Source organism: Pituophis catenifer, unplaced genomic scaffold (genome assembly GCF_029215685.1).
Source record: "Pituophis catenifer annectens isolate HBS135680 unplaced genomic scaffold, rPitCat1.0.hap2 SCAF_1, whole genome shotgun sequence".
NCBI classification, from domain to species: domain Eukaryota; kingdom Metazoa; phylum Chordata; class Lepidosauria; order Squamata; family Colubridae; genus Pituophis; species Pituophis catenifer.
Window position 1 is genome coordinate 347,503,385 of NW_027256881.1, and position 25,761 is coordinate 347,529,145.

Consider the following 25,761-nt stretch of genomic DNA (forward strand, 5'->3'; position numbering starts at 1 on the left):
GATTGGAAAGATACCTCCGGCAGCTCCAATTCTGACACCGATGCTCCGGATGACAATGATGATGGTGAGTGGCAATTTCCCAGACGGTCAAAACGCTCCAATAAAGGGGTGCCACCCAAAAGGTTGGACATTGGCTGTGTTGCCTCGGTCAACAGCGTTACCATGGCCCCTAAAACGTACTCAGATGTCCTCCAGCTTCCCGAGGAAGAACAGCGCAGGTGGAGGGTGGCAATGGAGCGGGAAATGGACAGTCTCAAAAAATCGAAAGTCTTCATCCCCATGGAAGTCCCCAAAAAGAGGAAAGCAATTGGCACCCGTTAGGTCTACAAGGTCAAGCCAATGCCCAACAACAAACTCCTCTATAAGGCCCGGCTGGTAGCACAAGGCTACGCACAGCGCTACTTGCAGGACTTTGATGAAACATACTCCCCCACCGTGAGAGCGGAAAGTGTGAGGGCTGCTTTGGTCACCGCAGCAGCACATGGGGAACACATTTTTCAATTTGATGTGCAAACTGCTTATTTACACGCACATCTAAAACAAGAAATTTACGTCAGAGGTGCCCCCGGATTTCAACGGCAGGAAGGCCACACCTGGCTTCTGAAGAAAAGTTTGTACGGCCTCAAACAATCAGGCAGACTGTGGTACAAATGCCTGACCAAAACTCTCAAATCACTGGGTTTCCATCCATCTCCAGCTGATAAATGTACCTTCACAAGGGATACCAAAGGGGGGCTGGAGAAAGTCCTAGTGTATGTCGATGACCTTTTATATATAGGGCCTGACAAGGGGGGAAATATTATATTTGCCAGGACCCTACAAAAAAAGTTCACTCTAAAGTCTTTAGGATATGTGGACAAGTACCTAGGCGTACAAATCATCACTACACCAAAAAGTTTTGCTCTCTCCCAAAAGGAAAAGATAGAGGAACTCTTGGTGAAATGTAAAATGGAAGATAGCAAGCCAACGGCTATCCCAATGCAGACCGACTATTATGGATTGGCACACAAGGATAACCCAGAGTTCCAAAATAATACTCTATTTAGGTCAGTGATCGGCTCATTACTATATATAAGTAATTGGAGCCGTCCAGATATTGCCCTGGCCGTAAACCTGCTATCTAGACAAGTGGAACATCCTACCCAGTTCCACTGGTTGGCCATTAAAAAACTATTAAGGTATCTCAAGACCACAGCAGATTACGTGCTTCGCTTGGAACCTGAGAATAGAGACAAGGCCCAATTAAAATGCTTCGCGGATGCAGACTGGGCCGGAGATACCAAGACACGTAGGACTACTTCGGGCTTCTTGGTACTATTAAATGAGGCACCCATCTATTGGCATGTGGGGCAACAGAAATTTGTTTCATGCTCCACCGCTGAGGCTGAATATGCATGCTTATCAGAGGCAGGAAACGATCTGATATGGTTTGATGCCTTAATTTCTAGCATCTGGACACCACCGACTTTGCCCATCCAAATTATAGAAGACAACACCGGGGCCATAGGCATTGCCAAAGCCTATGCGGTGGGAAAAAGGTCCAGACATATTGATATCCGCTATCAAAATGTTAGGCAACTAGTAGAGATGGGGTTTATATCTTTATCACATTGTCAGACCAAATATCAAACAGCTGATATTTTCACAAAACCTCTACCAGCAGATAGGCACAAAGATCTGTGTAAAAAGTTATGTCTCACAGGGTAAAATTTGTTGTGCATTGCATTTGTATGTTTGCATGCCATCGGCTCGCAAGGAGGGGAACTGTCAAGTATTTGCAAGCCATTGGCACATATATCATACAGACACTAGTGGAGGCAGAAAGTGCCCCCACCCCTATGTGGAGAGGAGGGGCTTACACTGAGTATAAAACCCCCTCTAACCTTTCCACCATGCTCTCTTTTACGTTTGTTCTCCATGAGACATGATCTTTGATAGGGGTAGTCACACACGCTGTGTGCCCCCTATCCTAATGGATATTAAGACAGCCTTTGTATATAGTTAATATGTTTTGTTATATGAATAAATGCATTAATCACATTTATTCATGCATCTGCCTTTGGACTCTTCTATGCTCCTGGGTGTTTCTACGATCCCAATTTCCACACGCTCCCATATAACACCTCTCCTGCGCGAGCTGCACTGGCTCCCAGTGGTTTTCCGGGTGCGCTTCAAGGTGTTGGTTCTTACCTTTAAAGCGCTCCATGGCTTAGGGTCAGGGTATTTACGAGATCACCTTCTGTTACCAATAACCTCCCACCGGCCAATACGCTCTCACAGAGAGGGCCTTCTCAGGGTGCCGTCGGTCAAGCAATGTCGGCTGGCGGCCCCCAGGGGGAGAGCCTTCTCTGTGGGGGCACCCACCCTCTGGAACGAGCTACCTCCCGGAATACAGCTGATCCCGGATCTCCACACTTTCTGTAAGGCCCTGAAAATGTTTTTATTTCAGCAAGCCGGCCTGGCCTGAATAGGTATTATGGATTAGTTTTTTAATTGTGTAGCTTGGGGTTTTAAATTGGGAGGCCGATTAATTTATTTTTAGTTATCTTAACTTTTATATTGCATGTTATTTTAATTTTCAGCTGTTCACTGCCCTGAGTCCCTTCGGGGAGAAGGGCGGGATATAAATTTAATAAATAAATAAATAATAAATTGTGATGAATTTCAGACCAGGAATCCATTAGGACCACTTTGAATCTTGCTCTGTGCTGTGGTTGTAATAGAAACAGAATCCTATAATTGGAAGGGACATTGGAGGTCTTCTAGCCCAACCCTCTACTCAAGAAACAGACCTTCTACAGTTTTAGACATGTGACCATCCTGTCTCTTCTTAAATGGCTCCAGCAATGGGGCACCTACGATTTGTAAAGGTAAACCCTTCCTTAAGAAGTTTCTCCTTAGTTCTAAGTTGCTTCTCTCCTTGGTTAGTTTCTATCTGTGGACTGAGTCAAAAGACCCAGAAATTACCTGCCATGACTGGACATTTGAGATCCTCTTTCCAAGCCTCATCATGGTCGGGCAAACTCTGGATCCATACATTGCATGCAAAGCATATGCCAGAGCATAAACAGCATTGTAGATATTGTAACTGTCACCTGTCATTCTTGTTTCAAAAATGTAATTTTGCAGATTCTGCAGATTCTCCTTTCCTGTACATTGTTTTTCCCCCTTTGGAGGGATCTTTCCTAATTTATGGATCTTGCAGCCAAAGACTGTTTCCCACCATTGAGGGAGAAAGACATCTCCTTGCGGGTTCAAGGGGTCTAGAGACAGGAGGAAGTGGCTGAATTCAGAGACATTCCCGGGGTGGTCCCTAAAATGCAAGACCCCATGCAAACGCTTTATAAATTGCAATATGTTTTCATTTCCTTCCGTGCCAAGTTTCCAATGGGAAGTGAAGATATAAACTTTCTTAGATGATAGTTTCATATAATTTTCAAAATAATACATCAACCCTATTACAGTGATAGTAATAATTGAGTCTGCAAACAGAATAAACACTTCTGTTTTAGACAAGGTAAGGAAATTAGGAATAAACTTCTTCTGATTGATTTGAATATCATCTAATTCCAGCTTTAGAGTAAAGGCCAGGCAGATCTCCTTCTCCTGGAGCATTGGCGTCAGAGTTGAGATGAAACGTTCTCCTCTGTCATCTTCAGGGACAAAAAGACCAACCCAGTTCCACTGGAAATGCAGGAGCAGCTGCACTAAACCCACATATTGAGGAGATTCCTTGGGATTAATCCGGAAGAAGGAAGGATAAACTCTTCTCTCTCCCTGGGAGAACTCAAAGCCAACACCAAGCTGGAGAAAGTGAGATTATTTTTTCAAAGACATAGTAAATTTTACGTTGACTTTAGTAGTTACCATTGTCTGGTTGATGGCCCTCACAGACAGGCTGACTCACTTTGACTGGCAAACTTCATCTTCTTCCCTTCTTAGCCATTTTTATTAGTTGTGGTACATCAGAAGACAAGAGAAGAAACCAACAACCTGATACAGAGAATAAATGGAGCCTGGATAGCTCTGCAGAATAAGCACTTTAATTTAACACCAGCTGTCTGCAATTAAAGTAAGTTCGAATCTTGCCAGGCTCAAGGTTGACTCAGCCTTCCATCCTTTCTAAGGTAGGTAAATTGAGGACCCAGTTTGTGGGGGCAATGAGTTGACTTTGTATAAAATATACTAAAGTATGAAGGCTATTGCTTAACACACTGTAAGCCGCCCTGAGCCTCTGGAGAAGGGCGGCATATAAATCAATTTTTTAAAAAAATGGCACTAAAATGATGGCTACTGTTTAATAAAAAATAAACTAAGAGTCACAAGCTCATTTTATTCCCCACCCCAACAAAAAATACTTTTAGTTTTATTTTTGGCTTCTGTCTGTGCTTCTGATCTTTGTCTGTTCCATACTCTATCCAAGAGAGCTCTCTTACCTGTGGGACCTTAAAGATGCTGAAGATGGAGGCCATCTCCATTGAAGACTTGGCACTGAGACCACCAATGACGGACAGCAGAGTGTCCTGCAGGTCACATTTGTAACCTGGAACCACTTGGCCTCGTGAGCCGAGCATGGAGAGGCTGTTTAAGGAAATAATCTCCTCCCTCTGGAAATGGCGGTAGATGTGGAAGCCAAGGGTGATGTTGGGGAGCAGAAGAAAATCCTTATTGACCTGGGAGACAGCAAACATCAATGCAAGGAACTGCTGGTAGTTACTGGGTAGGAGACTGTAGTAAGAAAAACATTGGAGAACATGTCAGGAAAGCTTCTGCTTGGCTGTAGAATTTGCTTCACTGTTTGGGGGAACTTTTTGGGGCAGCAATTCGCAAATTTCATTGGGTTTGGGTTTTTTCAAAGGATTTCCCTTGACTAAACTTGGATGACTTTGTGAGAGAGGAGACAAGCCTTTCCATAAATATCATGGACTGGTTTATACTCTCTATCGATTCCTTCCATATTCACTTTGCTTTAGTGGCTGTAATCCTTTCCAACTGCTCCCCTTTCACCATCATTATTTAAGGTCCCTCTTGGAGCAGCTTCTTCAGGTGTGGTAAGGATTGCTGAGCACAGGACTACAGTGGGAGTCACCTCATAGCTTTACTGAAGGCCATTATTCATAAGCAATGCTGATTCCAAAACTGAGAGGGATTTTTGTAACCCCTGAACACTTGAAGAGTGTTGAGCTTTTATTTGAATTTTCTACCAGAAGCTTCTGTTCAGATTAATATTATAATTTAACTTCTTCACTAGGTCAGCACAGCTTCCCTCTTCATTTTTCTTGTTTATCATCTTCCTGATGAAGAGATTGAGAATTCCAGCCTATTTTAAGAGCTTGCTAATTTACTGAGAGAAGCACAAAATATGCACTACACCAGGACCGTTCAAAACACTAGAAGAAGTATTTCTGAAAGGAGTCCCAGAATTTTAAGCAAAGAGAACATTTATCTGCATGTTTCTCCTAAGGCTGAAACTTACACATTTTCTAAAAGAAGATTCACTGTATTAAAATCTAGGGCAGGAGGCTTGAAAATCATTCGCAAGGGTAAATTCCCACCAATAATGAGATCACCAGGCCTGTAGTTACTTTCCTCTAACTGGATATAATCCCTGAGCACACAGATGGTTTGCAACTTCTTTGCTGTAGTTGGAGCCAGGAGCCAGAAGAGCATCAGCATCATCAGAAGGAGCATGACTCCTGCCCGGTCATTCTTATCACCTTCCCTCCTAGAACAGAACACAAGGTTTATGCAGAAAGTGATTTTAAGGTTGCTTCTGAAATCTCACTGGAACTTTAGCAGATCAGACACCACCTGTGCCACCTGGATAGCACCAGGACAAATTTATATCAAAAATCCTTCCTCTTACCTGTGTTTGGGCTGTGGCCATAGAGAGAACAAAGGCATGTGAGTCTCTTCAAACCCAGGAGTGAGCTCTTTGCAAGGCAGGCTAAGGTGACACGATCTGTCCCCCCCATCTGATGAGCTCAGAGACAATTTTTAAAGCAAGTTTCATCCTGGAAGATCTTTGTGTCTGGAAATCCACAGGGGATAAATGAAGAATGACTGTTCTTCTGATAATTGCAGGGAAAAGCCATTGACCTCTCCCCTTAGCAACAGCTTCTCTTCATGCAGCAGAATGGAAAACATCTTTGTGTCTCTTGTAATTCCCAGAGCAGATGGATTCATGGGGAAATTGTGTTGTTGTCCTACATGAAAGTGACCCCTGCGCACAAGATGGATTTTGGCTTATGCCCTAGTTTGGTCAGATAATAGGAGGGCTACTTGGGAATAGTGGCACAAGGCATAAATGGAATTTGAGGAAGAATCTCAGGATATTAACTACAATTTTTTGGCAAGACTTGAAAATTTCTGTTGCTGTAGCCTAAGGGTAGGAATTGTTATCCGGGTGTCTCTTTTGGTCTTTTGGGGTGCTGCTCCCCAAATTCCCAGGCCTGAAATTCTTTTCCTGAAGATTCATTCACAGGACCAGTTGAAATCATTACTACTGTACCAGCCTCCCTGCTGCCTAGCAACTTCCATGTCTGAGCCTCTGGAGTATATTTCACAGTTGACTGTGGGGTTCCCCAGACTTATGGTCTTGAGAGATGTCCATTTGCCATCCCTGGGGCTGCCCTTAGAAGCATTTCAACATGGCCACCATCATTCATGGCTCAACTCAAAACAGGCCACTTCCAACGTGATCTGAGGAGGCCTGATGATTTTGAAATTCTTTTTTGCTTCCCCTCTCTGCAGGGAGGCTGGATCTCTTTGACTAGTCTACTCTTAGTGACTAAATGGGTTCCAAAGGGAACTGAGGTTTATACCCCAGGCTCTGCTGTGTGATCCCTCTGAGGCCTTGGCCACTACCTGGAATAAGACAGCTACTGAGGACTTGGATAAGATCACTTGCATGCAACCTCTCTTGGTCCATTATTCCCAACAGGCCCCAGGATTCAATTAACGGAGCTGAAAAGGATCAAGGGACATCCAGAGCTCTGCTGAAGGAACATGACAGATGAAGTTGACTGAACGTGAGCTGGAGCAGGGGTGTCAAACTCCATTTCACTGAGGGCCAGATCAGGATTGTTGTTGCCCTTAGGGGAGCCGGGAGTGGCATGGCTGTGTGGTTGTGGGTAGGTGTGGACAGGATGGGCATGGCGAGCTTGATGTCTCTGGGACCAAGCTGATCCACCGGAGGAGACTCACTGACCCACTCGGGCCACGTGGAGGGTACAGATGGCATCATGAGTCATCGACCTTTGAGCTCCCAGGGCACCAGGACTCCACAGCCCTGCCCTACTTCCCTGAGGGGATGCCTGGGCTCACTTGCCTCCTGCTCCAGGCTCTCTCTCCTTGCCCAGTCTGGGCTTCCTGGATTGGGGGGAGGGGCTGAGGGACAGTGGGGCTCCTGCTGGAGGGCTCTGCTACTGCTGGTGCCACTGCTTGAAGGCGAGGCAGGGGGTGAGATGGGGGTGGCCTGGCTGAGGGGTTCCAAAGTACGCTGGTGTAGGGCATGTAGGTCAGCTCTGGGGCTGGGCTCAGGCAAGGCAGAGTAGGGAGGGGAGTCCCGGCTGCCTCTTGGGGATTGTCTTCCTGCCCTTCCCATATACTGAGGACATTGTGGGTGGGGAAGTGGGTGGGAGGCTCATCCCACATGTCTGGTGGAGCTGGAGGAAGAGGTTTGGACAGCAACAGGAGCAGGTGGAAGCAGATGCCTGGGGGAAGGCAGGAGATTTGGTCTGCAAGGGGGCCATGCATCTGCCTGCCCTGTTCCAGCTGGGATGGCCGTGGGCAAGCAAAAGCAAATGGTGGAACAGAGTGGGTGAGTGAGTGGGCAGCCACCTGGTGCATTCAGCAGGCCTGATCACGTGCCGCCCCCCACAGCTCTGCCTCCCCCTTTTGCTTGGAGGGCCAACCTGGCAGTCCCAGTGCTTGGACCCACCTGCCCAGCATGGGCTGTGACTACTGCCAGACGCTGTTGGACCCTGTGCACTCGTCCCCTCCTGTGTGTGGACTGGGGTGGGAGGGGCCTTGTGTTTGACATACCTGAGCTAGAGCTTCTATTAAGGCTACCTCATGGCACTACAAGCCTCAAAATGTCAATATTTCTCCATTCTTTTTGCACTTCTTATAACACTGAGTGACACCCGTGGCCTTTTTAAAGATGATCCGGAATCTTCTGGGTAAGGGTCATGTGTAGGTTTTCCTTCAGGCCTCACAGGATGTTATAAAGATGGTGGACCGTATATGTTTACTATCTATTAAATAAATGAGCCTCACGAAGATTTTTAAACTAAACTGTTTTATTTATGAAAATAAACAAAGCCTATTCAACAGAATATCAGTTGTCAGTCTCTTCCTTAAGTATCTTGTCAGCTCTTTCTACAGTCGCCCTGCATGATTGGAGTTTGGGCCTTTCTTCCTCAGAAGGGAGAGGCTTTAGGGACTTCAGCTCTGCCTCTGATCCCGAACTGGGTTAGCCTGCTGGCAAGCAGCTCCTTATATACTGACAGTTAGTGACAGTTAGTGACAGTTAGGGAAGGCATAGAAAAAGCCCGGGAGATTCAAATCCAGGAGCTGCACTCTGATTGGCCTATTCAATTATCTAAGCCAAAGGCCATTAATAGGCACAGCAACTGTGAGGGGATTTTTTTTTCTCACACTCACAGAGGAATTCTGGTTGATAAAATTGCTTGGATCTCTTCCCAGTTGGAGACCAAGCATGGTGTGGATCCTATGGAGAAGGCTGGGGAAAGGACTTTTGCAGTAATTTAGGAACAGTTTGATCCGGCTGATCCCAAGGATGTCAACAGAGTCCATGGGATGTAGTTGTGACCACCTGTGAACTAGATCCATGCCCCCCTGTTAATGACATGGTTGTTAAATGAATCTGGCTTCCCCATTGACCTGGTTTGTTGGAAGGTCAGAAAAGAGGACCCTGGGACACTGCAACCGTCATAAATATGAGCCAGTTGCCAAGGGCCCAAATTTTGACCACATGCCCATGGGAATGCTGCAATGGTCATAAGTGTGAAAAATGGTCATAAGTCACCTTTTTCAGTGCCTTTGTAACTTTGAATGAGGATGGCCTGTATAATGTCACATAAGGGTTTTAAACTCCTTCTGTGTTTAATTTTTATATTGATTGTATAGTTTTTGGTTTTTGGTTTATTTAGATCAATAGGCCAATTTTAAATAGCACATTTTCTCCTTGTAATGTAAGATGTTCTGCACTCGGAAAATAAAATAAATAAATGAAATCACCGTTGTTGACCCCCACCTGAAACTTCACCTTCGCTGGAGCTCCAGAGTTTTCTGCAATGCTGCACAAACAGCCAGAGGGAAGCAGAACGAATCACTTTGTCACAAGGCCACATGGTGCAATGGCAGAAGCGGCCACCATATTCTAAGGGACCACAAACTGAATGAGGCCACTGGTGGCTGCTACCAAAATCATGCTGGAAGTGCTTGCTTAGCGAATCTGTCCCAACATTGATGAAGAACATCATTTTTTTATGCTTTACAGACCTGTGAACATGGTCATTGTGTAGTCTGGGACAATTGGCTACATCCACTTCATCCCAGCCCCCTCACCCCAGCTGACCCATGACATTCACCCCTTCCTAGCTGCTATGGTTGAGGCTCCCCTCTTTGCAAAGTGGACAATTCAGGCCTTGGCAGGAGTGCTCATGATGGCCTTTTGACTCCCTTTGAGCTGCCCCACTTTGGTTCAATGCAAAGGGTGAGCACATGGGCCAGACAGCTTCTGTTCCCAACATGCAGCAGCCAATCCAGAGTTTCGGTTTGCTGATCAATTCCGTGGCCTGAGGTGTCCAGTTTGCAAAGAGGGGCCCACAAGATGTAGCCTGCTGTCAATGCAGGGCAGGACTGTGCTCTCTGTACAACTATCTGGGAGGGGAAAAAATTCAATCTCTCCTGGAGTGACAGAGCCTTTAATTTAGGAAGCATCATCTATGGCTCTCCAGTTGGGACCACCGGTTGCATAATGCCTTTGCTGGCCTTGCTGGTGGACAGAATGTCAGGCCTGTCCCAGCTTAGACATTTAGGAAAGAAAAATCCTTGTCTCTATCTGTAGAGTTGGGTATACTTTTACTAAAAGTCAAGTGGTTACTGCATAAGCAAGGCCAGATCTGAAGATTCCTGAATAAACCACGTGATTTAACCTACTCCCATATGTCCCAAATGTCATCTTGTTAGTGTCCAATGCGGTTAAAATTAGTTGTCTTGGTTTCTAAAGTTTGAGGCCTGTTTGGTGGCCCTTTGCATTCTGTTCCCATGCCTCTGTCCTTGGATCATTCAGTCATTGTCTCTGGTTGCCTGTTATGTTTCCTGTCATTCCCCCCTTCCCTATCTCCCCCCTCTCATCCTTTATGGCAGATCTGACCTAGAGCCTCTTACTGTCTGCAAGCCACATGGCCCCGATCCCTCTTTGCTGAGAGTGATTCTCATGTGGGAGGTGATGAAAAAAATGGGGAATGGGCCCCAATTCCAGGAGTCAGTAGAGGAGGAGGAGGAGGAGGTTGGTGCAGTGGGAAGGAACTTCTGGGAATGGTTTTGGTCTGGGAACAGTTGAGACGCGCAGGGCTAATTGTCCCGTGTTGCAAATCTGCCAGGGCAATTTGTACTACAGTGAATCAGCCAGGGTGAGGCAGTGGGGGAGGGTGGCTGGGAAGAATCAGTTGGGGGGCTGATAGGAGGGGATACCAGGGAGGGACTGATGGGAAGGGGTGGCCATGGTGGGTTAGCTGAAATGGGGAGGCTGGGATGAGGTGGCCGGGGAAAGGCGACTGCATACAATTGTCCCATTTCCATCAATATGATGTGTTGCAAAGTTGCTATTTCATCATTGTTGCTAAACAAGCATTATCTGTAATGTTTATGTAGCTATTGCAACTGCTTAAACCTTCTGGCTTCAAATGCAGGACCAAAACCGAATAATTAAGTCTCACAGCAGTATTGCTTGTTAAGAGTATGCTCGGGGTAAATTTTCTCCAGAGAATAGTGGGAGGAACTCTTGAAAACCAAAGATTGCACTCATATTATACATTTCAGAAAGAAGGAGATGATTTATGTATAAGAAATAAATGGTGTAATCATATATATTGATAATTAACAAACTATCAATTATGTTGTCATTCTTCTAGAATGATTCCTGTGGAGACCTTCTGTGCACACAGATCTCATAGAACAGTAGTTTACCATGGAAGTCCATGAGATGAAATGTCACAAGAGATGATTAACATACTCCATACAATTATGACATTCTTTGCTCATTCGTTTCAGGGAAATTCTGCCCAACATTGATGAGGCAGTACTGCAGATCTGGATGGGTGGAAGATTTAAACTCTGCTATTTCACAAAAAAATGAGTAGTGTTAGGGAAGTTCTATAAAGCCTCAAACATCTAAGGAAACAGCCTATATGTTTAGAAACACTGATATTGAGTCCAATCCTTTAAAACACCTCCTTAAAAATAAACTAAATAAAATAAGGAACAAAATAAGAAAATTTCCTCCTTGAAATAATAAACACATCTTTCTTCCAGTTTAACATTTTTTTATTAGGTTATAAGATAAAAAAGAAAATACAAAAGTAAATAGGAAGACAGAGTGTGTTGAGGGGAAAACAGGGAGAGAAAAGTGAGGAGAAATTGGGGAAAAGAAAAGAAGAAACATTGACTTCCGACTCCGTCTGTTGCAGTAAAAAAAAAAAGCATTAACATCAAACCACAACTTTTTGTCTTCCCATAGTAATATAAACTATCCATTTCTAGAAAAACATATCAATCTAATCGGTAAAACCCAAAATCAAAGTTTCATTTTTATCCACCTCAAGCACAAAGTTCAGAAGTGGTCTCCATGTGGAAACAAAGGATATTTATATTCTTTCCTTTAACCAAAACGATCAATTTTGCCACTTCTGCCAACTCCATCAGCTTCTGTAGCCATCCGTTCATAAGCGTCCTTTCATTTTTGTGCGTATAATAGTTTTGCTGCTGTCAACATATATAAGATCAAAATTTTTCTCCAAGTCTTTTTCCATTAAACCCAAAGGAAAAGTTTCTGGTTTCACTTTTATTTTCGTTTTAATAATATTCTGTATTATAGGATGAATCTTACTGTAAAATTTCTTAACACATGTCCACTATAAAAGGTAAGAAGTTCTTTCTTTCCTTTACAAATTCATTTGAAATGTCTTTATGCATTCTGAATAACTTATCCGGTTTTAAATGCCAGCGATACATGATCTTATAAAATTTTTGTTTTTAATTACAGTTTAGTGTAAATTTTAAACCTTTCATCCACATATTTTCCTACTGTTCAAGCATCACATTATATCCAAAATTCCTTATCCAGAGAATCATACAATGTTTTACATGGTCACTTTCCAAATTCAAGTTCAATAACATTTTCTAAATCTTAGCAATAATATGCTCATCACTACCACACAGTAAGATTTCCAATTCATTCTTAGCAAAATCAAACCCACAACTCTTTTTTTTTTAATTTAAATTATTCTTTCAGTTCTTGATATGTAAACCAATGGCAAACATAACCTTCTAATTCAAATTCTTCCCTCAACTTTAAGGTAGGTTCACCAGAGTTGAAAAATAATATTTTACCATACGTCTAGCGGTCTGCCTTCGCCACCATTTATTTTCTTAAAAAAGCTTCTTGAGGGGACACCCAAAGAGGCAACTTCGTGTAGAACCTTGTTTTATATTTATTCCAAACTCTTAGTATGGCACGTCTAGCAAAGTGATTACTAAAATCAACATTCTATGCCGCCCAGAGTCCCTTGGGAGTGGGGCGGAATAGAAATGCGACAAAATAAATAAATGAATAAATAAACTTTAACTTTAACTTTATCATACCATAAATAACCGTGCCATCCAAACCTTAATTCGTGGCCCTCTTATTCTGGAGGTTCATCAAGTCTTTTAATAAGGCCAGACAACATCCCTCAAAATAGAATTTCAGATCTGGTAAACCCAACCCCCACTTTTTCCTAAGCATCTTGCAGTAGTTTCTATCTAATTCTTGGTTTTTTCCTGTTCCATATAAACTTAGAAATATCTGAAATAATAAACAGATCTTTAATAACAAGGGCTTTGGAACTCACTAAGGAGACTTTGAAAACACAAAAAGAAAAAACTGACCACCGGAATATTGTAAGCAGTTGCAGAACTTCATCAGGAATTCTTTTATGGACAAATTCCTCCTTTCTGTCATCATTTATTAGAAATCTTATCACATTCTAAACATGCCACAAAGAGAAATATAAATGACGCAACTCCTTGCATGAGTTAGACATTTTTGTTTCTTACTATATTTTTTCTACAATTCAGATCGGGCCTCAGCAGAATAATGTAGCATTTGGGGAAAAAGATACAAGCCAAGAGAGCAGCTCCAGAGGCCAAAATGGAGAAGATCTCCACGGCCACCATGGACTTCCCTTTGGTGCTCAGGTAGGTGGGGAGGAAGGAGATCCAAACACTGCAAAAGACCAGCATGCTAAAAGTAATGAACTTGGCTTCATTAAAACTATCAGGCAATTTCCTAGCTAGAAATGCCACTGTGAAACTGACTAGGGCCAAAAAACCTAGGTAAGAGAGGACACTGTAAAACATTACAGTTGAGCCTTGCTTACATTCCAAGATGATCTCTCCAAACAAGGAGTGGAAGTCCAAGCTAAGAAATGGGGGAGAGGTTCCCAGCCAGGTGGCACAAAGGACTGCTTGGATCAGGGGACAGGCTAGGACAATGAAGTTGGTCAGTGGTTTTCCTAAGAGTTTCCTTGTCTTGTTCCCTGGCTTGGTGGCCATGAAGGCAAGAACCACCATGACAGTTTTTGCCAACACAGAGGAAACTGCAAGGGCAAAGAGAATGGCAAAGGCAGATTGTTGTAAGAGACAGGTGACCTTCCCAGGTCGACCAATGAAGAGGAAGGAACAGAAGAAGCAGAGCAGGAGGGAGACCAGGAGAATGTAAGTGAGATCTCGGTTGTTGGCCTTGACAATCGGTGTGTCATGATGTTTATAGAAAATCACCAGGACTGCAGATGTGCTCACAGAGAGAAAAAGAGTGAGAGAAACTAAAGTGTATCCCAGGGTGTCTTGATAGGCAAGAAAGTGGATCTTTTTGGAAATGCATTAGTCCTTGTCCTTGTTGGGATATTGGTCTTCTGGGCAGGGTTCACAGCGAGCTGCATCTGAAATCAAAAGTCTTTGTCTAAGGATTTCTTGAGCAACTACCATACACATTTTCCCTCCTGCAAAAGTGATACGTTGTACTGGAAATGGCTGTATGTTCTACCTTGGCTTTCTAGACTATTGAATGGACCCCGAATCATGCTTCTCGCCTCCATCTCTGACACTTGAGATGTACACAACAACCAGTCTTCTTGCACTGCGAGATTTCCCCCTCTCGCAGGCGTGGCCTTCCACATTATCGAGGGCCTTCCTCAATGACGGGTTTTGGGACCCAGAGAGGTGGCATGCAAAAAAAAAAGGGGGGGGGCTGAGGGGTTTTTTAATAAGGGTATAAGGGTATCAGGGAAGTTTTTAAGGGGATCTGAGAGGTGGGAGGGGGCTGTAGAGATGGACCTGGGGGGGTCCATATGGCCACTGAACGGGGTGGTGGGTCTGATGGCGTGGCGGAGGGGACGGGGATGGAAGTTTGACTGGGGTGCCGGGGGGTGAAATGATGGGCAGCTCAATTGAGATAGTGAGTGGGAGGGGCAGATATGACGGGTGCAGGGGGCCATATCATGTTTCGGGAGTACGCTCTTGCTGCTTATGAGCAATTGCATACTCCAGCCCCCAATGCGCTGCTCGTTTCCCGGGTTGCACAGGCCCTGGGTCCTCGGCTGATATTGTGCAATGCCAGGTCAGTGGTAAATAAAGCCCCCCTCATTTATGATCTTATTTTGGAGGGGGGGTGGACCTGGCAGGGATTACGGAGACCTGGTTGGGTCAGGAGGGGGGGTTCCCCTCGTTGAAATGTGCCCATCAGGTTTCCGTGCATTCCATCAGCCGAGGGATCAGGGGAGGGGCGGGTGGGGAGTGGTGGTGATTATTAGGGAAAGTCTTTGTCCGAGGGAGACCACTGTTCCTCAGATAGCCGGATGTGAGTCCCTTCTTGTGAAGTGGGGTTGTGGGATGCAGATGGGCCTGCTTACTATGTACCTGGCTCCCTGCCACGTAGCGGCGGCCCTGCCTGAGCTGCTCAATATTATTGTATTATGTATTATAATATTATGGTGTGGTGATGGATACCCCCAGACTTATTGTCATGGGGGATTTTAACCTGCCATCCGCTAGTGAAGTGTCAGAGGCAGTACGGGAGTTCATGACAGCCATGACGGCCATGGACCTGACCCAGTTAGTTCAAGGCCCCACTCACATAGGGGGACACACTTTTAACTTGATTTTTGTCTCTGGTCAGTGGTTGAATGATCTAGGAAAGGGGATTTAGACATCAAGCCCTTGTCATGGACAGATCATTCTCTCCTTCATTCAGACTTTTGAGCCGCTTCCCCCTGCCGCAGGGAGACGGAACCGACCAGGTGGTTCTGTCCCAGGTGCCTGATGGACCCAGAAAGGTTCCTAACGGAGCTTGGGCCATTCCCTGTGACCCTGGCACATGACTCGATTGAAGACCTGGTGGCCACCTTGGATAGGGCAGCCTCCAGAGCTTTGGACCACGTCGTGCCTTTGCGGCCTCTGACCCGATGCCGATCTCAATTGGTTCCCTGGTTCTCCGAGGAGCTGAGAGAGATGAAGCATCAGAAAAGATGGCCCGAGAGTGATTGGAGGACTAGCCAATCTGAATCTGACTGAACACTGGTGAGGTCTTATATCAAGATCTACCTTATATCAAGAGCTATCTAATTATTTTTCCGCTCTTACCGCATCTGCAGAGATCCGCCCAGCTGCTCTGTTTAGGGTGACCCGCTCCCTTTTTCGTGGGGGGGGGGAGCATGGGAAGATCCCTTGCAGGGTCGGGCTGAGGATTTAGTGCAATTCCTGCATGATAAAGTCACTCAGATTCGGGAAGGCTTGGACTCCGATTGAGTAAGTTCAGGGGAGGAGACGGGGGTAGGTCTTGAGAGTATTATCTGGGAAGAGTTTGACCCTGTGGCTCCCGAGGACGTGGACAGGATTCTGGGTAGGCTTAGTGCTGCCACATGTTTATTGGACCCGTGTCCCGCTTGGTTGGTACTGGCCTCCCGGGAGGTTGCACGAGGCTGGCTCCAGGGGATTATTAATGCTTCTTTGAGTTAGGGTGCCTTTCCTGCTGCCTTGAAAGAGGCGGTGGTGAGGCCCCTCCTCAAGAAGCCTTCCCTGGACCCGGCTGTATTAGCGAATTATCATCCGGTCTCCAACCTTCGCTTTGTGGCCAGGATACAGCACGGAAATGGCATTGGTCGCATTGGTTGATGATCTCTGGAGGGCTCGGGACAGGGGTTGTTCCTCTGTCCTGGTCCTATTAGACCTTTCAGCGGCTTTTGATAGCATCGACCATGGTATCATGCTGCAGCGGTTGAGGGGGTTAGGCATAGGGGGTACCATGCTGTGGTGGTTCTCCTCCTTCCTCTCTGACCACTCGCAGTTTGTGTTGGCAGGGGGTCAGAGTCAACCTCGAGGTGCCTTGCTTGTCGGGTGCCGCAAGGTTCGGTCCTCGGGTTTTAAATCAAACTGGGCTGAAATTGTTTAATCATTTTAATAATTTTCAATTTAAATTTATGATGTTTGTATGTTTTTGTGTTTTTATTCTGGCTGTACACTGCCCTGGGTCCTTCGGGAGAAGGGCAGTATAGAAATAGAATCAAATAAATAAATAAATAAATAAATAAATAAATAAATAAGTTTTTTACCTTTCTGCTGTTGACCCTCCTACAAAAGGAGTAATGAAACAATCCCCTGTGCTATTTATGGGGCATCAAAAAGAGCAAATCATCCTTTGTTTATGATGATTCTGGGGATAGATTAGCCAAAGACAAGGATTTATTCAGTTCCAGCTGTCCATTCACTGTGCACTTCCATGAGTAATGTGGCTTTCAGTCTCAGATTCCTGCCTATTTTTCCGCCACTTTATAATTGAACACAAAGAAGAACGGCAGATCCGTTATCCAGAAATGTTGCTGTTTTGTTTTGAGTACATTATTCCTGCCTTAACATCTCTGCTTTGTACTTCAAATCTGTTCATTCCTGACTTCCAGTTGTACTTCCGGTGCCTTTGGAAGCCTGATCCGCGAGCTTGTGGTCAGCTCCGACCTCTCATTATTGGAGGCTTCAAATCAGGACCATAGCTTCCTGGAGGGGTGGTGAAGCAAAGGGGGACAGCCTAGCAGGTAGAGAGGAGTCGCGTCTCCCTTCCCTGACTAGGAAAGCCCATTCCGCCAATGACAGGGAGCAGCAGCAGCAAACATGGCTGCCTGAAGCTGAAGACAACCTGAATACCCAGGACTGAGCAAGAGCAGAGAAAGTGAGTGGCTTGTGAACTGGGCAAAAGAATAATTTTCTTTGAAAATATCCCCAAGAAATATGAGGGGGAAGAATACTGGAACTATTTGCTAGCTGCGGAATAAGCACACACACACACACACACACACACACACACACACACACACACACACTGTTTTCTGAGGTTTTCGCGGGTGTTTGTATGTAGGTCTTTGGTTATTCGGGTTTTCTCCCATGTAAAATTGCCAAGACACTTCCAATATTATATTATATTATATTATAGCTTTTTTATATATATAAAAGCTATAATATTTAAGAAGAGAAACTCTTTAAAGAAAACTAAGTTAAAAAATTGAACTCTCAAAGTGAAGACATGACATTGAAAAGGTATTTTTTAAAGATTATATATACTGGAATTTGATCTGGAAATTGTTTATATTTTATGACTATCAAATTTTATTGCTATTCATTCACCCACCTATTGGATTTACAATCTAAAATAATTAAAGTTGGATTATCAGCACTATGCAGAGAGGCAATACCAAGCTGAATCATGAGCGCCATCTGCTGCTAAGAGGAGAACTGTGCATCTATGGGAATTTTTATCTTTGTTGGATTATAAGGATTTACTTCAAACTTACTTTAAACTTCAAAATACAAAACTTTTGAAGAAGTAAAAGTGATTGGAAGGGACGTGGATAACCCCTGGACTTTTTTAAAAAATTGGACTGACTGTAAAATGGAAATAAGTGGATATAAGGATATGGAGCTGACATACCAAGACATGAAGGATTTTATAAAAGAACAACATAAGGAAATGAAGCTTCATGCGCAGAAGCATTTTGATGATGTCAGGGTCAGTGAGCAGAGCCTTCTGCTGGTTTTACTACCAGTTCCATAGATCTGGTGCAAACCGGGAGCAACCCACTACTGGTAGTAACATAATGAATATAAGAAATGAATGGTTGGAGAAAATATGTATATTAAAAAAATGTGATTATTAATGAAAAGCCAGAGAAAGATCATGATTGATATACTGGAATATTAAATAATGAAAAAAGGAAAGATCACGTCTTTGATTATTAGAATGATAGGGGTAAGGGGGAAAAAAGAGGGCTAAAATAGAAGTAGAAATATGAGGGGAGAAATAGTAAAAAGTAGTAGTATATCATCTTAATAGTATATTAAGATGATATGAAGTATGATAGAAGTATGAGAAGGTTTAGAGATGAAAGATGACAGTAGAAACTATATGTTAGTACATTTAAAAATGAAAATAGGCTGTAATTATTAAGAATAATATTGTTATGATTATTTATATTGAAATATATGAAACCCAGGAATCAAACCATTCACAGAATGAGATGTATAAAATAAAAAAGATAAAAAGCTTTTTAAAAATCTGTTCATTCCTTCCTTTCTGCCCTATCGAAGAGACATAAATAGATGGATTTCCTCTTTCTCCGGCAGATCTGTTTCCTCAGAGGTTGATAGAGATGCTGGAAGAAGCGGGCACTAAATGACCAAATAAAACCTTAGACTGCATTCCCCACTTCCTCAGGAAAAGACCGAAAAGTGGTTTCCCAATTGGAGGTGAAAGTAGAAGCAGAAACGGAAGTTGGGGATTATAAATTGTGCCCTCAAACTATCCTTGCTGAGGATCAAGAAAGGTGGCCTCTGTGGCCAGGGCAGTTTAGATCAATAGAAAGGTTTTATTGAAAAGTATCAGTGCATGTCAATTTTATCAAAAATGGTCACAATAACAAAAATATACTGATTTTATGAATTTCTTCCTTGATTCTGGAAGATTTAAATTTGAAGTATGGTCTACCTGTCTGACTAGAAATGGTCCCTTCTGGACAAGGGTCATATTGGTAGCAGCAAACCTGCTCGCCCTCTGGAACTCTTCTCCGCTCTCCTGCATGGCACCTCTTCATGCCACACCTGGCAATGGGGATGGTCTAAAAGATAAGTATTTGAAATTACTTAAGGAACGAACCTGCTGCATTCATTCTTTTCCCCATTCCTACTTCTATGTTCAGATTCTCTTCTAAGGAGATACAGTGCCACCATCTATCAGAAATATGGAACAGCTCCTGAGGGATTCAGGCCACTGGCATTCCTGAGACATCAATAGATGCGGGAGATTGGAACTGGGGTTTCATCATGAGGAGGAAGGCTTGTGACTGAACCGCAGCACTTCTAAAAGAAAGAACCATGAGGATACAACTGAGTTCCATGGAAATAACTGTTGCTTGCTGTAATTGCATCTGGCATTTCAAGCAGATGTTGATCCCAAGCCTAACTTTTGTGGACTGACACAAATCAGATCTCAAAGGTGTTACACTTAAAGCAGGTTATTCGCCAAATATCTGCCATAATTTCTGACTCAGTTTATTATTTTTCAAGTTAGGAAGATATTGTGCATCTCAGGAAGAGAATGAATCCTTCCCTGAACTTACAACATTTCCTTGCAGCTCACCTTTGTGGTCCAGACGATTCCATCAGATTTAATGGTGAAATCCTGGCCTGGGGGAGCCTCAGGATTTACTTGCCCAACCTTCATGGGGAGAAAAGATCGATTGGGGAGGAGAACCCAGTTGAGAAGGTCATAACGAGCAGATCCCAGTCCATCTTCTGAGAAGGAGACTTCATCTCCAGCACTGTTGTTGAACTCCACATTCCTCAAATAGGGAAGAATCTGAAAGAAAGGAGACCTTCAGAAATAGGAGTATTGGGGCTAGAGCTACAAATGGAACATCATTGTTCCATTTCTTGGTTCCCATCTGAAGAATCAGGTGTATTTTACTTTGAAACTCAATTTTCCCTTTATCACTGGGCATGGTTTCCAACTCCAATTTCACTAAAACACAAGAATTTTAGTTCCACAATCTAAATTTAATTTTAGGATTTTCCTTTTGTGATACTTCACTATGTGCACTTTGAAGTAGTTCCAAAGTCTTGTTGACTGAAAAATGAATGTTTGGAGTGAATAAATTATTTCTATCAGAACCATGGAAAATTCCACTGATTTTCTCTAGCTCATTTTCAAAGGCAGCACAATGCAGGAACCGGTCTTGATCTACTGGGTCATGTGGAAGGAAGCATCTGACCTGGTTGGTCACTTCACTAGTCAGAGATGTCCAACATTTTAGCCTTTAATGCAAAAAATTCTGATGAATTTCAGAACAGGAACCCATTAGGACCACTTTGAATCTTGCTCTTTGCTGTGGTTGTCATAGAAACAGAACCACAGTATTGGAAGGGACATTGGAGGTCTTCTAGTCCAACCCCTGCTCAAGCAATAGACCCTCTACAGTTTAAGACATGTGGCCATCCTGTCTCTCCTTAAATGGCTCCAGCTATGGGGCACCCACGACTTCTAAAGGTAAACTGTTCCTTAAGAAATTTCTCCTTAGTTCTAGGTTGCTTCTCTCCTTGGTTAGTTTCTATCTGTGGACTGAGTCAAAAGACCCAGAAATTACCTGCCATGACTGGACATTTGAGATCCTCTTTCGAAGTCTCATCATGGTCGGTCGAACTCTGGATCCATCCATTGCATGCAAAGCATATGCCAGAGCATAAACAGCATTGAAGATATTGTAACTGTCACCTGTCATTCTTGTTTCAAAAATGTAATTTTGCAGATTCTGCAGATTCTCCTTTCCTGTACATTGTTTTTCCCCCTTTGGAGGGATCTTTCCTGATTGATGGATCTTGCAGTCAAAGACCTTTTCCCACCATTGAGGGAGAAAGACATCTCCTTGGGGGTTCAAGGGGTCTAAAGACAAGAGGAAGTGGCTGAATTCAGAGACATTGCCGGAGTGGTCCCTAAAATGCAAGACCCCATGATGAAGCTTTACATATTGCAATGTGTATTCAGATTCTTCCGTGCCAAGTTTCCAATGGGAACTGAAGATATAAACTTTCCTAAATGATACTTTCCTCTGGTTTTCAAAAGAATACATCACCCCTATTACAGTGAGAGTAACAAGTGAGTCTGCAAACAGAATAAACACTTCTGTTTTAGACAAGGTAAGGAAATTAAGAATAAACTTCTTGTTATTGATTTGAATACTATCCAATTCCAGGATTAGAGTGAAGGCCAGGCAGATCTCCTTCTCCTGGAGCATTGGCATCAGAGTTGAGACGAAACGTTCTCCCCTCTCATCTTCAGGGGCAAAAAGACCAACCCAGTTCCACTGGAAATGCAGGAGCAGCTGGACTAAACCCACATACTGAGGAGATTCCTTGGGATTAATCCGGAAGAAGGAAGGATAAACTCTTCTCTCTCCCTGGGAGAACTCAAAGCCAACACCGAGCTGGAGAAAGTGAGATTATTTTTTCAAAGACATAGTAAATTTTATGTTGACTTTAGTAGTTACAATTGTCTGGTTGATGGCCCTCATAGACAGGCTGACTCACTTTGACTGGCAAACTTCATCTTCTTCCCTTCTTCGCCATTTTTATTAGTTGTGGTACATCAGAAGACAAGAGAAGAAACCAACAACCTGATACAGAGAATAAATGGCACTAAAATGATGGCTACTTTTTAATAAAAAGTAAACTAAGAGTCACAAGGTAATTATGTTCCCCACCCCAACAAAAAATACTTTTAGTTTTATTTTTGGCTTCTGTCTGTGCTTCTGATCTTTGTCTGTTCCATACTCTATCCAAGAGAGCTCTCTTACCTGTGGGACCTTAAAGATGCTGAAGATGGAGGCCATCTCCATTGAAGTCTTGGCACTGAGACCACCAATGACAGAGAGCAGAGTGTCCTGCAGGTCACATTTGTAACCTGGAACCACTTGGCCTCGTGAGGAGAGCATGGAGAGGCTGTTTGAGGAAATAATCTCCTCCCTCTGGAAATGGCGGTAGATGTGGAAGCCAAGGGTGATGTTGGGGAGCAGAAGAAAATCCTTATTGACCTCAGAGACAGCAAACATCAATGCAAGGAACTGCTGGTAGTTACTGGGTACGAGACTGTAGTGAGAAAAACATTGGAGAACATGACAGGAAAGCTTGTGCATGGCTGTAGAATTTGCTTCACTGTTTGGGGGGACTTATGGTGGGAGAAACTTCCAAATTTCGTTGTGTTGGGCTTTTTTTTCAAAGGATTTCCCTTGACTAAAATTGGATGACTTTGTGAGAGAGGAGACAAGCCTTTCCATAGATACCATGGACTGTTTTATACTCTCTATCGATTCCTTCCATATTCACTTTGCTTTAGTGGTTGTAATCCATTCCAACTGCTCCCCTTTCACCATCATTATTTAAGGTCTCTCTTGCAGGACCTTCTTCAGGTGTGGTAAAAATTGCTGAGCACAGGACTACAGTGGGAGTCACCTCATAGCTTTACTGAAGGCCATTATTCATCAGCAATGCTGATTCCAAAACTGTGAGGGATTTTTGTAACCCCTGAACACTTGAAGAGTGTGGAGCTTTTATTTGAATTTTCTATCAGAAGCTTTTATTCTGATTAATATTATAATTTGACTTCTTTACTAGGCCAACATAGCTTCCCTCTTCATTTTATTGTTTTTCATCCTCCTGATGAAGGGATTGAGAATTCCAGCCTATTTGAAGAGCTTCCTAATTTACTGAGAGAAGCACAAAATGCGCACTACACCAGGACCGTTCAAAACACTAGAGGTATTTTTTGAAAAAAGTCCCTGAATGTAAAGCAAAGAGAACATTAATCTGCATATTTCTCCTTCAGCTGAAACTTACACATTTCGTAATGGAAGATTCACTGTATTAAAATCTAGGCCAGAAGACTTGAAAATGATTCGCAAGGGCAAATTCCCACCAATAATGAGATCACCAGGCCTGTAGATACTTTCCTCTAACTGGATATAATCCCTGAGCACACAGATGGTTTGCAGCTTCTTTGCTGTAGTTGGAGCCAGGAGCCAGAAGAGCATCAGAAGCATCAGAAGTAGCATGACTCCTGCCCGGTCATTCTTACCACCTTCCCTCCTAGGACAGAAACCAAGGTTTATGCAGAAACTGAATTGAAGGTTTCTCCTGAAATCTCACTGGAACTTTAGCAGAGCAGACACCACCTGTGCCACTTGGATGGCACCAGGACAAATTTGAAGAAGCAATGCTTCTTTTTACCTGTCTTTGGGCTATGACCATAGAAGAAACAAAGGCATGTGAGTCTCTTCAAACTCAGGAGTGAGCTCTTTGCAAGAGAGGCTAAGGTGACACGATCTGCCCCCATCTGATGAACTCAGAGATATTGTTTAAAGCAAGTTTCATCCTGGAAGAGCTTTGTGTGTAGAAATCCACAGGGGATACATGAAGAATGACTGTTCTTCTGATAATTGTAGGGAAGAGCCATAGTCGTATCCCCTTAGCAACAGCCTGTCTTCATGCAGCAGAATGGAAAACATGTTTGTGTCTCTTCTTGTAATTCACAGAGCAGATGGAGTCATGGGGAAGCTGTGTAGGTGACCTACATGAAAGTGACCCCTGAACACAAGATGGATTTTGGCTTTTGCCCTAGTTGGGTCAGATCATATGAAGGATACTTGGGAATAGTGGCACAAGGCAGAAATGGAATTTGAGGAACAATCTCAGGATATTAACTGCAATTTTTTGGCAAGACTTGTAAATTTCTGTTGCTGTAGCTGAAGGGTAGCAATTGTCATCCAGGTGTCTCTTTTGGTTTTTTGGGGTGCTATTCCCCAAATTGCCAGGTATGAAACTCTTTCCTTCATTGGATTCATTCACAGGACCAGTTGGGATCATTACTACTGTACTAACCTTCCTGCTACATAGCAACCTCCGTATCTGGGTCTCTAGAGGGCATTTCACAGCTCACTGTGGGGTTCCCCAGATTTATGGTCTTGAGAGATGTCCATTTGCCATCCCCGGGGCTGGCCTTGGAGGCATTTCAACATGGCCACCATCCTTCTTGGCTCAACTCAAAACAGATAATTTCCAACGTGATCTGAGGAGGAGCTATCCTGGTCCCCTTTGCCCTGGCCAGAGAATGGCCTGATGACTTTGAGATTCTTTTATGCTGCCCCTCTCTGCAGGGAGGCTGGATCTCTTTGACCAGTCCACTCTTAGTGACTGATGGGGTTTTAAAGGGAACTGAGGATTATACCCCAGGCTCTGCTGCATGATCCTTCTGAGGCCTTGGCCACTACCTGGAATAGGAAAGCTATTGAGGCCTTGGATAGTGTGGTGTCGGCGCATTACCATAGCGATGGAAATTCCTGCACCTGATTGGTTGGGATGGGGTTATGCTAAGTGCGGGAGGTTACTCATTTCCTGATTGGTTAATGCTGTTCTGTTTTGCCAACTATAAAAAGGTAAGCTGTCAGATAGACTGACAGTTCAGTGTTCTAATATTTTGCTGTTGCCTGAAATAAACCAATGTTACATTGACATCCTCGCCTCAGTTAATGACTATAATCCAAACACAACAAGTGGCGACGAGGATGGGATATTGAGGCGACGGAAGAAGTGAATGTTATTCTGAGCGGCCGCACTGAGGTAAAGTAAAATACAAACAAACCTGATAGGAATATGGCCTCTCCTACATTCGCCCCATTTAACGCAGCTGCAGAGACGTGGCAGGCGTATGAGGAAAGATTCGAGTGTTACTTAGAAGTGAATGAATTCACTGAACTTTCAAGCAGCTGAAAGCGCGCTCATTTTCTAAATGCTTGTGGGCCAGAAGTATTCACAACGGCAAGGGCATTAGTTGCTCCTCTTCCAGTACACACGGCTCCCTGGGAGGCGTTATGAGAGAAACTGAGGAATCATTACTCGCCAGTTCCCTCCTGTATAGCCTGCCATTTTAACCTGAGACAGATAGTGCAAGAGGAAGGGGAGTCCATAAACCAATACATGGCTCGCCTCCGAACGGCAGCTTTAGACTGCGAGTTCAGGGACTTGGATGATGCCCTTGTAGAACAGTTAGTTTGTGGCATCAGGGACATCCGACTTCAAAGGAGGCTGCTAGCAAGGAAGGAGTTGGACCTCCCAACGGCACTTGAGGAGGCCCAAGCTGCCGAGATATCCCATAAGTCCGCAACGGATATAAGAAAATTTCAACTACCTGCCAGTTTAGACACCACTGTTCATTATGAGGACGAGGCTACGGATGAGGAAAACGAGGGGGACGTCAGTCATTTAAAGGCATCTACAACTGTAAAAAGGGGCCCAATGGGACAACCAAGATCCTCAAAATCATTTTGCCTTAGTTGCAGTGAAAATCACCTTCGGGCAAATTGCCATTTCCAATCTGCCACATGT

At 43.8% G+C, this 25,761-nt stretch overlaps 1 protein-coding gene across 1 annotated transcript in view; it reads right to left on the reverse strand.

Annotated features, from left to right (window-relative positions):
* The window catches only part of LOC139312415 (vomeronasal type-2 receptor 26-like), a 66,507-nt gene extending 41,805 nt beyond the window's left edge, over positions 1–24,702 (reverse strand). Inside the window, exons 1-3 of the mRNA XM_070937181.1 lie at positions 24,605–24,702; positions 23,241–23,466; positions 20,039–20,188 (exon numbers count right to left, since the gene is read on the reverse strand). Coding sequence (XP_070793282.1) covers positions 20,039–20,188; positions 23,241–23,466; positions 24,605–24,702 — 474 coding nt within the window. The remainder of the gene's footprint in view (positions 1–20,038; positions 20,189–23,240; positions 23,467–24,604) is intronic.
* Positions 24,703–25,761: the final 1,059 nt, after the last annotated feature.